The following is a 12,231-nucleotide window of genomic DNA, read 5'->3' as shown; positions in this document are numbered from 1 at the left end:
ACAATTCAGACACTGTGCAGGTTCTAAAGATTCCTCCAACGCTGCCTCACTTACTGAGGACGAGGTAATCATGTTTGGGAGGATGCCAATTATTTTGTTTTTAATGGAATCAATTTTATTTATGAAGAATCCCATAAAGTCATTACTGCTAAGAGCTAAGGGAATGGATGGATCAACGGAGCTATGACTCTGTCTAAGTTTGGCAACTGTACTGAAGAGAAATCTTGGATTATTTTTATTCTCCTCAATTAATGATGAAAAATATGCTGCTCTAACTCTGCAAAGGGTCTTTTTATACAACAGTAGACTGTCTTTTCAGATAAGGTAGGATTCCTCTTGGTGTGTAAAGTGTAATTTTCTCTCCAATTTCCTAACATTGTGCTTCAAGGAACGCAGCTCTGAGTTAAACCAAGGAGCCAGCTTCCTGCGAATAATCACCTTCTTTTTCAAGGGAGCTATATTGTCTAATGCAGAACTCAATCAGGAAGCCACACTGTTAACAAAGACATCTATTTGTGAATGGGAATAAATAACATTACTGCTATCTGCAGGGCATTTCTGCAATACTGAGGATATTAAAAAGGGGACAGACTCTTTAAGTTTGATACATCATTATCTGATAAAGATTTACTATAATGGAATCCTCTTTTGGGGGTGGAGAACTCAGTTAGATTAAACTCAAATGTTATTAAAAATAATCAGATAGGACAGGGTTGTGAGGAAATACTGTTCATTCTTCACAATTAGTGCCATATGTCAGCACAAGGTCTAAAGTATGAAGCCAAGAGTGCGTCGGTTAATGCACATTTTGAGCAAAACCAATTGAATTTAGGATAGTTTTAAAGGCTACGCTAAGGTTATCACATTCTGTGTCAACATGAATGTTAAAATCCCCGACTATAATAACCTTGTCAGTGTTTAACACCAAATCAGATAAGAAATCTGACAACTCATCCAAAAACTGAGTGTAAGGGCCTGGTGGACGATACAAAACAACAAAAAGAAGAGGTTTTATTGCTTTGCAGTTTGGATGAGGGAAGTTGAGGTTATAAATGTTCAAAAGAACTGTAGTTATTAATTGGCCTGGGACTAATTAATAAATCAGACTGAAAGATGGTTGCTACTCCTCCTCCTCCCTCTGGAAATGGGAAATTTGAATAACTGGAGGGAGTTGACTCATTTATACTAACGTAGTCCTCTTGTAGCCTCTTGTCTGTGAGACAAAATATATCAATCTGTTTATCAGAAATCAATTAATTAACTAACAAAGTCTTTTGGAGCGAGAGACCTTATATTTAATAGACCACATTTAATGGCGTACTGCGAGCAAGCTATTTTTAGAAACATAACGTCACGATGACGTCACATCACGTGGTACGCAGTAGGGCAAACTCCCAAACCCGCCGCTGTTTTGCTGTGGAAGAGACGTGCGTTAGCCTAGGTTGTACTCGTTTAAAAGACTGCTTTTTCCAAAATCTAAGACCATGGTTTATAAACATTGTTGCTATGGGACGTGCAACAGCGACTCGAGGTACGCTGATCGGCCGCATAAGAGGGATGTTTTCTTCATTACTTTCCCGAAATTCAAGAGTGCCAAGGACAAATGTGTGCGCTGGATACACCGGTGCGGTCGGCCTACATATGTAGCAAGCATTTTGTCGGAGGAAAGGGCACAACCGAAGAACATCCTGACCCGATTCCAGCGACATCAAGTAGTGAACAGGTAAGAGTATTTTGGTGGCCGACATGTTAATAATGAAGCGCCTGCTACCATGATAGCATATAGGCTATCATGGTAGCAGGCGCTAACATGATACCCTGCTACCAGGATAGCCTACTCAAAAACATTTCAAATGAGACAAACATTAAACATATACCGATCCCTGGACGGTGATTACAAACAAAAAAAAAACGGCCGACGACATGTTAATAATGAAGCGCCTGCTACCATGATAGCATATAGGCTATCATGGTAGCAGGCGCTAACATGATACCCTGCTACCAGGATAGCCTACTCAAAAACATTTCAAATGAGACAAACATTAAACATATACCGATCTCTGGACGGTGATTACAAACAAAAAAAAAACGGCCGACGACGCCATGATCACCGCGCAGGAAAAAAAACCAAAGCTTACTGTTCGATCAACTCGGCCCGTTTTCCGGTCTTTTTAAGCCCTCGACACTCAAGCCATCGTTTGAGCTGAACGTTGGTGTGTTCTTCGACAGTGCGACCAGTAAACCGTGCGCCTGGGACATCATCTTGGGAAAGTTTAATGGCTGCAAAGTCGGTCATATCGCTGGTTCTGTTGCGCGTGTAATAACTGGCTGCTACGGGCGTTCTGTACCTGTCTGCCCTACCTAAGCGGTAAAAGGGGCGTTGCTCTTGAGGCGGTGACGTCACGTGCGCGGTACGCCATTGTGTTATTTTTTAGTTCAAGGTGAGTTGTATTGATTTTTATTAGATTTTTATGATTTGTTCCTTTTAGATCAGTTTTTGATCTGTCAAGATTTGGCCGTGGGAAAGACACCATCTCAATAGGGTAATGGGTGGGTAACAGTACAGAAGCTGCAGAGAGGTGTGTTAATCTACGGCTCTGCTTCCTGGTCTGGACCCTTGGTTGTCAGCATTTAGGAGAACTAATAAATCCGGCCAGATTCCTAGAAAGAAGAGCTGCACCATCCAAAGTGGGATGGATGCCGTCTTTCCGGATCAGACCAGGTTTTCCCCAGAAAGTTCTCCAGTTATCAATGTAGCCCACGTCGTTTTCAGGACACCACCTAGACAACCAGCGGTTGAATGATGACATGCAGCTAAACATGTCATCACTGGTCAAATCAGGCAGGGGACCAGAGAAAATTATGGAGTCTGACATTGTTTTAGCAAACTTACACAACGAAGCAACACCAACTTTTATGACCTCCGATCGCCGTGACCGGGTGTCATTACCATCAGCGCGAATAACAATCTTACTGTATTTACGCTTATCCTTAGCCAGTAGTTCAGGTAAGATTCTATGTCGCCCATTCTTGTCCCTGGCAGGCATTTGACTATGGTCCCTGGTGTCTCTAGTGCCACGTTTCTGACTATGGAGCTCCCAATAATCAGGGTCGGCTTCTCAGCGGGTGTGTCGCTGAGTGGGGAAAATTTGTTAGAAACGCAGACGGGTTGGTGGTGAATTGGGGGCTGGAATCTAGAGCTATGCTTCCTGCGAACCGTCACCCAGCCAGCCTGCTTACCCAGCTGGTCGGGTGCTGCTGCTGGAGGACCGCTATGTGAAGTACTCTATGTGGCTCCGTGCTAGCCAAGGGGCCTCGGCTATCAGCTGGTTTTTCAACAGCACCGAGCCGGGTCTCCAATTCTGACACCCTCGCCTCCAAAGCCACAAAAACACTACATTTATTACAAGTACCATTATCACTAAAGGAGGCAGAGGAATAGCTAAACATCTGACACAGAGAGACGGAGATAGGGGGAGACTTAGACAGAGAAGGAGAAGCGGATGGAAGAGTAGGGGTAGAAGCCAGGCTTGGCTAAAGCTAGGCTAGCGCCCGCTTACCACGCCAAGACAAGCAAACCGTGTGAAACACGAGGAGTTACAGCAAAGAAATTCTGAGAGAGTCTGGAGCAACAGACCGCAATTCACACCGTAATAACAGGAAGTAACACAATACGCCTTACCGCAAACCTCAACTGATGGATATTTGGACCTCTATTGTTCTCCACATCTTCCACATCCATGGCTTTGAAACTGCTGCATTTAAATGTTCTTATTATATTTTCATTGCTGCAGCTCAATTGGAGAGTTTCCTCTGGGGGTGATTGCCCCTTCCTAGGGTTGAACACCCATCACTCCACTGGGGGTTTGATTCCTTATGCAGATCTGTAGGAGCTATGGGAGCTTCTTCCCATTCTTTGTCACTACTATCTACATTTGAATATTTTATTCAATTTCTTTTTAACAAAATCCTTTTCCTTCAGTATTCTCAGGCAGATTTAGTTTTTAGGATTCATAAACAGAAAATATCTGCTGTCACTTGGACAAAAACCTTAAAACTAGTTACCAAGAAGTTTGTTTTTATCTGATGTCTGAAAATGAAGGAGAACCTGTTCAGCTGCAAGCAGAGTGAAAATGAAACCTATGTAAGAAACAATATCTCAGCCAGAGAGCAACAGGCCTAACAGGTTTAAGCTCAGCCTCTCACCTAAAACACCTGAAATAGCCTGGAACCAGTTTTTCATTCCTGTCATAGAGACCAAACTAGCAGCTTCCTCTGAGTCCAGGAGAGAAAAGAGGAAACCTCCAACCCCGAAGGTGAGTTGGACCCCAGAACATCAATCAGAGTCACTTTGAGGGACGTTAGTAGAGAAGGGAGGGGAACCATGACTGACTGGACCTTCTGTGTTTCCAGCTTCTCTCAGAGACTAAATGGCTTCCAGATCAGAGGAGGATCTCTGCTGTCCGGTCTGCAAGGACATCTTTCAGGATCCGGTTATTCTGTCATGTAGCCACAGCTTCTGTAAGGAGTGTCTGAAGAACTGGTGGAGAGAGAAAGCAGCACAAGAGTGTCCAGTTTGTAAGAGAAGATCTTCGAGGGCTAATCCACCCTGTAACCTGGTTCTGAAGAACCTGTGTGAGACCTTCCTACAGCAGAGAGACCAGAGAGCTTCAGAGGATCTCTGCAGTCTGCACTCTGAGAAACTCAAACTCTTCTGTCTGGACCATCAGCAGCCAGTTTGTCTCGTCTGCAGAGATTCAGAGAAACACACCAACCACAGATTCAGACCCATCTATGAAGCTGCTCAGCAACGCAAGAAGAACCTTCAGGAAACTCTGGAACCTTTAAAGAAGAACCTGGAGCTCAGGAAGAAAGTTCTAGAGGAGTTTGATCAGACAGCAGAACACATGAAGGTCCAGGCCCGACACACAGAGAGGCTGATTAAGGAGCAGTTTAAGAAGCTTCATCAGTTTCTAGCAGATGAAGAGGAGGCCAGGCTGGCTGCACTGAGGGAGGAAGAGGAGCAGAAGAGTGGGATGATGAAGGAGAAGATGGAGGCTCTGAGCAGAGAGATAGCAGCTCTTTCAGACACAGTCAGAGCCACAGAGGAGGAGCTGAGAGCTGAAGACATCTCATTCTTGCACAACTACAAGGCTGCAGTGGAAAGAGTCCAGCGCTGCCCCCTGCTGGAGGATCCACAGCTGCCCTCAGGAGCTCTGATAGACCAGGCCAAACATCTGGGCAACCTGGCCTTCAACATCTGGAGCAACATGGAGAACATGGTCTCCTACACTCCTCTCATCCTGGACCCAAACACTGCTGATCAAAGACTCATCCTGTCTGAAGATCTGACCAGTGGGACTTTAGGAGAGGAACAGCAGCTTCCTGATAATCCAGAGAGGTTTCGGTCAGGATATTCTCTCCTGAGCTCTGAGGGCTTTAACTCAGGGAACCACAGCTGGGATGTTGATGTTGGAGACAGTGAAGTATGGATACTTGGTGTGATAGCAGAGTCTGTCCAGAGGAAGGAAGACATTGATTCTGGATTGCTGGTTATATGGTTCTATGAAGGTAACTACAAAGCAGAGTCTCCGCCATCTCCTCCCATGGATCTCTCAGTCCAGAAGAATCTCCAGAGGATCAGAGTGAATCTGGACTGGGACAGAGGAAAGCTGTCCTTCTCTGATCTGGACACTAACACACACATACACACCTTCATACACACCTTCACTGACAAGATGTTTCCATACTTCAACACTGTGGATAAAGTAAAAATCCTACCGATGAAGATGTCAGTGATCAAACAGCAGCTCTGATGTTCTGAGCATGAAAAACCAGAAGTCCAAATATAACCTTGTTGACCCAATTAAAACTCATTGATTTTAGACAAGAACCTGAAGGAACCACAAAGTACATAAACCAAATCCACTGAAATATAACTTCAGTCAGTTTTATTTAACCAAAGGAGCATCGAACCTGAAGATTTCATGAGTTTGAGCTTTTATGGATTAAATCCGTACAAAGAAACAGAATCCCATTTAGCTTCCTACAATAACGTAACATGTCTCAAAAATGATGGAACAAAAAACTCAATCTGATGTAAACTGTGACTATTCCTGTTTTGGTCGTATGTAGATATGAATGCATATGGGTCTGTGCTACGAAACAAGAACCGTGCATCGCCAGTCCCGTTTCCTTGTCCGCTACGGTCTCTGCAACTGGAGATTTTCAGAGAGAGCTGACTGACAGGCCAGGTAGTTAACATCCCTGAACCGTCATTCCAGCTCCCTGGGACGAGCTCATTCATGCTGTTCAGAGACATTAAAGAAGAGATGATTTCTAAATATAATCAGAGGTATCGCTGTACTTATCTTCATCTTCTTGGTCAAACAAAGATAACAGTAACAAAAACATAAATGTACCTCATTGGCCGCTTTCCCTTGAGAATACATTTGAAATCTTCGGTCCTTCAATGCACCGTGCACTTTATCCAATCTTCTTTAATCATTGCACAGTCTTAGGCAGAGGAATCAGCGAGGTGTCTGCCTGCTAGCTTGGTCCAAAAAATAACTAATCAACAGGTAACAACTCTCAAAAGTAACACCCCATTAACCCGCGGCAGCAAACTTTGGTTCCCCCCTTAATTAAGACAGGATCCCCCATATCAAAACAAACAATATACATGAAATACATGAAATTAAGCCTTTAATATTAAACTATTTTACTAGAAATGTATGTATTTATGAACTCTATATTTTTAACCTAATATTTGTTAATCTATAATTTATTTATCTATTTATTCTGACTTCGATGGCAGCTACAGTACTCATGTTGCTACAATCCTGCTTAACTCATGATTCTGCTAAATTATCATAATAATTATAATTATTTAATTAAAATGGTTGTGTATGGAATTAAATAACAGCAGGCCCCCGTGTGCGTGTGTTCGATCTTATTTTTCATTCAACATCCAGACTCGTCTTGAAGATTTAAAGGACTCCACATTGTGTGTGAGGAGGGACCGAAGTATTGGAGGCATATTCACTACATGAAACGATCAGCATTAAGCTATAATCAGATCAATGTACACTAGCAGACAGAGAGAGCCTCAGAGAGGTTTTACATGTATAGTTCAGGAACAACTCAGCAGATTTAATTTCAAACAAAGAAGAACAGGAGAAAGCTGAAAAGCTAACCTTCCTTCCTGGTACTTCTGATCGTGGTGAAGCTTTCCACTCCTGCTTCGCTCAATGAGTCCAGAAGGTTCTGTTTTTTTCTTTCAGCTGAAGATTTATGAAGAAGACGCTCTGCTGCTTTCTGACGCTCCTTAGCCAACCTGCAACACATTTATTAAGTTATTAAACTGGGGCTGCAAGGTACAGCAGTGATTAGCTTCATGTAACACACCCGCTGAGATGCCGACTCTGGTAATTGGTGGCGCCATAGTCAGAAACGTGGCACTAGAGACACCAGGGACCATGGTTAAATGCCTGCCAGGGGCCAGAACGGACGACATCAAATCCTACCTGAAACTGCTGGCTAAGGATAAGCGTAAATACAGTAAGATTGTTATTCACACTGGTGGTAATGACACCCGTTTACGCCTATCGGAGGTCACTAAAGTTATTGTTGCTTCGGTGTGTAAGTTTGCTAAAACAATGTCAGACTCCATAATTTTCTCTGGTCCCCTGCCTGATCTGACCAGTGACGACATGTTTAGCCGCATGTCATCATTCAACCACTGGTTGTCTAGGTGGTGTCCTGAAGACGATGTGGGCTACATTGATAACTGGTGAACTTTCTGGGGAAAACCTGGTCTGATCCGTAGAGACGGCATTCATCCCACTTTGAATGGTGCAGCTCTTCTTTCTAGGAATCTGGCCGGATTTATTAGTTCTCCTAAATGCTGATAACCCAGGGTCCAGACCAGGAAGAAGAGCCGTAGTTTAACACACCTCTCTGCAGCTTCTGTACTGTTACCCACCCATTATCCTATTGAGACGGTGTCTTTCCCACGGCCAAAACGTAACAGATCAAAAACTGATCTAAAAGGAACAAATCATAAAAATCTAATAAATTTTTTATTCCCAGATCTATGGGAAGAGGAGGAGTAGTAGCAACCATCTTTCAGTCTGATTTATTAATTAATCCCAGACCAATTAATTTATTAACTACAGTTCTTTTGAACATTTAACCCTCAGTTTCCTTCATCCAAATTGCAAAGATATAAGACCTCTTCTCTTTGATGTTTTGTATCGTTCACCAGGCCCTTACACTCAGTTTTTGTATCAGTTGTCAGACTTCTTATCTGATTTGGTGTTAAACACTGACAAGGTTATTATAGTCGGGGATTTTAACATTCATGTTGACACAAAATGTGATAACCTTAGTGTAGCCTTTAAAACTATCCTAAATTTAATTGGTTTTGTTCAAAATGTGCATAAACCGACGCACTCTTGGCTTCATACTTTAGACTTTGTGCTGACATATGGCACTGATTGTGAAGAATTAACAGTATTTCCTCACAACCCTGTCTTATCTGACCATTTTTAATACCCTTTGAGTTCAATTTAACTGAGTTCTCCACCCCAAAAGAGGGTTTCATTGTAGTAGATCTTTATCAGATAATGCTGTATCAAACTTGTAAGAGTTTTAATATTGTCTGTATCCCAGAAATGCCCTGCAGATGGCAGCAATGTGGTTTCTTCCCATTCACAAATAGACACTTTTGTTAATGGTATCACTTCCTCGTTGCATTTTGCATTAGACAATGAAGCTCCCTTGAAAAAGAAGGTGAATATTCACAAGGATCTGGCTCCCTGGTTTAATTCAGAGTTGAGTTCCTTGAAGCACAATGTTAGGAAATTGGAGAGAAAATGGCACTCTACAAATTCCCATAAAGTTAAAAACAAAACAACTGGACTTTTTTCTGATGTTAGAAGACGTTTCACTTCCTATCCAGAAAGCTTTCTCAATTCAAAATGTCTGAAATAGCATGGAGTAGCAAGCTTTATAGTCCTGCCCAACAAAGGCAGTACTATAAAGCTTGCTATAAAGCAGCATATTTTTCATCATTAATTGAGAAGAATAAAAATAATCCTAGATTTCTCTTCAGTACAGTTGCCAAACTTACTCAGACTCACAACTCCGTTGATGCACCAATTCCCTTAGCTCTTAGCAGTAATTACTTTATGGGATTCTTCATAAATAAGATTCCATTAAAAATAAAATATTTGGCATCCTGCCAAAAATTATTACCTCGTCCTCAGTAAGTGAGGCAGCGTTGGAGGAATCTTTAGAACCTGATCATTGTTTGAACTGTTTAGCAGCAGTAGAGCTTTTTGAGTTATCTACAATTTTAGCTTCATCTACTTGTTTATTGGACCCAATCCCAACCAAGTTATTTAAGGAGGTGGCCCAATTTTAGACATCATTAATCTATCCTTAGTAAATGGATATGTACCACAGGCTTTTAAAGTAGCTGTTATTAAACCTTTACTTAAGACACTTTCTCTTGATCAAGCTAACTTAATTAATTGTTAATGAGAAGAAGTTGGTAACATGACAATTCTGTTTATGCTTTAGTGGTATTTCTATTTATAAAATATAAATACATGGGATATAAAAATACAATAACTAGCTGTGTTTATGGAGCACAGGGTCCTTGGATTTATCAATTTAATAGAAAAATGTCTGGGTCATATTGTCATGATGCAGCCTGAAGGCTGCATTCTGAACATTTCTTGCTCCTTCCCCAGTACAGCCCTGATTGGGAACACCTGTCAGGCTGCAACAAACCTTGGACTCATTCCACCTGCTCACGCCTCTATAAGAACTCACCTCAGTTTGTCCATGGTTACCGGTTCATCTCCAGTCCTCTGAACATCATGCCTGTCCTCTTTCTGCTTGTTTCCTGGTCCTGTTCCTGTCTGTTCCCGTCTGCCAGTTCCTGTATCCCTGCAACCTCCGTCTGGTAAATGACTCTGGCTTTCATCATTCACTTCTTGCTGTTTCAATAAACTCTGGAAACCAGCTCTGTGTGTGTGTGTGTGTGTGTGTGTGTGTGTGTGTGTGTGTGTGCTGTGTTCTGGTTCATCCAAGACAAATCATGACACATATAAATAAACAAATTAAGTAGATGGAACATTTTTAAAAGCTTGTTGGTGATTCAGCTCAATTTTAATTCTTTGTTATTTACCTGAAATACCTACAAGCTTTTGAAAATGTTCTATAAAGGAGATTAATACAGTGAAATTGCATTTGTTGCATGGATGAGAAATTAATTTGAAAAATGTAATGCTGAGATTAAATGCATACCTTCTACATATCTCTGATATTATATGGAGAAGAAAAAGGAAAGCAGGAAGTAAAATGAAAAAAAATATTTTATATTAACTGATAAGGTTTTTACTCAGTAATTTATGCTTGCCAGCACATTGATTGTTCTTGTAATTGTTAATAGAAAATATCAAAACGTACACCATGTGCCATTTTTATACTGTATTTAATCAGATTAAAACCTTTCAAATACATAAAATTCACACGAGATGAATTTTATGTAGACTAGCTCCTGCGTACACATAACTGCTTTCCTGACAAATAGTTATACTTATGTTTCTCTTTTGTCTTCTGTTTTTAACTTGGAGCCATTCAACAAATTTTTATCAGATGTACTTTGTGAATGTGCAGTTTAATGATAACAAATTCTATGTACGATCTGGTGGTGGAGAAAAGCACTACTGACAACTCTGATTTCAAAACTACCTGTTGGTCTTTACTTGTTTCAGACAAAGGCATTATGCATTTTATTGTCTTTATTGGACTTTGAAGACATCAGAAAGAATGAGTTTGGTACAGAAGCTAATGTGGACACTGTCTGCTGCATAAAATATAAATAAGGTATGCCCAAACAGTCAAATCTATTTTCAACACCATTCGATCTGTAATGAATTGGCTGAAAGGAAGTCATTTATAATGTCTCATGAAAACATAAACCCTAAATTAAACACTTTTTTATACTTATTTCAACTGCAGCCAGAAAAAAAGGAATCAATAATAATTAAACTTTGAGGTTTATTACTTTAGTTAAGGTTGAACAATTAAAAAAGTGTAACAACATCATGTTTTATTGTTTTATTATTTCTGTGTTTTAGTCTGAAATACTTTATCACTTTAGTTGTGTTTTAGTCTAGTTTAGTTCATCTGTAGCTGATTGGCTGCAGACCAGAGCTCAGCAGCTACTAAAAAAATCCCAACTCTTCAGAGCTAAATTCACTCCTGTTGGAGCAGAACATCACAGGAGAAGAAATCATCTCCGTGTTGAGAGTCCACTGGAACACACAGACTTCACTTCCCATAATCCTCAGCTCTTATGAGAGGTCTTCAGCTTCCTCCTGGCATCTTTATGCTTCTTGCGGTACTCCTGAGGAAACAGATTAGATCAGTTAATTTCTTTAGTCTGCCTCATCTGACAGGAATATGTTCTGTTATCTGCAGAGGAACCATCAGAGCTGAGGAACATCCAGCTGAAACGTTCTGTGAATAAGAGTCTCTCAGCAGAAATTCAGAGATGTTAGAGGAAAACAAGCTGAGCTCCTCTTCAGTGTTTACAGGTTCCTGCTTTTTATCATCTCAGATCCAACATGTGCAGATATTGGTGGAGATCTTTCTGCAGCTTTTTTGATTTGAGGAGCTGCAGCTCCAACCAGACAGTGTAGATATTTACACTGCCACTAGAGGGCAACAAAGTCGGCTTTAAATGCAGCATCTTCAGTCTGCTGTAGGAACTACACTGAGTTCAAATAATCCCTGGTGGAGCTGATGTGAACTGATATAAACCTGTCTGAGTGTGCTCCTCCTCTCCTCCCACTGCCCCCTCTGCTCTTCCAGCTGGGACATCTGACAGAACAACCTGGGCCCCTCTGAAGGACCAAACAGAGAGCTGGGGTCAAACACCATATAAACTACAGGAATCCATTAACAGAACAAGAAGGGAAGGGTTGAGTTTGGTCTCCAGAGCTCAAAAAACCAGAACCAGAACCACAAAGAGTCACTAACTAGCCCAAAAGATTGTTTCTTCTAAAAGCTCCCACCTTTCAGTCTGTGGTCATCAGAGGAGGAGAAGAAGAAGAAGACTTTTTGACTTTTAACAAAACTTTATTAACAAAAAAGTTCAAACAGTTAAACAATTTAGTTAAAACCAAGTGTCATTTACATAAAATACTTAAATAA

The 12,231-nt window shown here is 41.2% G+C and overlaps 2 protein-coding genes across 2 annotated transcripts in view; both read left to right on the top strand.

Moving 5' to 3' along the window:
- The window catches only part of LOC118567221 (nuclear factor 7, brain-like), a 511,141-nt gene that overhangs the window by 252,971 nt on the left and 245,939 nt on the right, over positions 1 to 12,231 (top strand). The window lies entirely within an intron of this gene.
- On the top strand, positions 4,431 to 5,816 carry LOC118567223 (nuclear factor 7, brain-like). Its single transcript, XM_036151796.1, has one exon. It carries the CDS (start codon positions 4,431 to 4,433, stop codon positions 5,814 to 5,816), a length of 1,386 nt encoding a protein of 461 aa, XP_036007689.1.

This window comes from Fundulus heteroclitus, chromosome 20 (assembly GCF_011125445.2).
Source record: "Fundulus heteroclitus isolate FHET01 chromosome 20, MU-UCD_Fhet_4.1, whole genome shotgun sequence".
Taxonomy (NCBI): Eukaryota; Metazoa; Chordata; class Actinopteri; order Cyprinodontiformes; family Fundulidae; genus Fundulus; species Fundulus heteroclitus.
The sequence above is the reverse complement of the archived record's forward strand: the minus strand, read 5'-3'. Positions and strand labels throughout refer to the sequence as shown.

Excerpts from the sequence above, each read along its gene's own strand:
- LOC118567223 (XM_036151796.1), top strand. The coding sequence starts at position 4,431 with ATGGCTTCCAGATCAGAGGAGGATCTCTGCTGTCCGGTCTGCAAGGAC.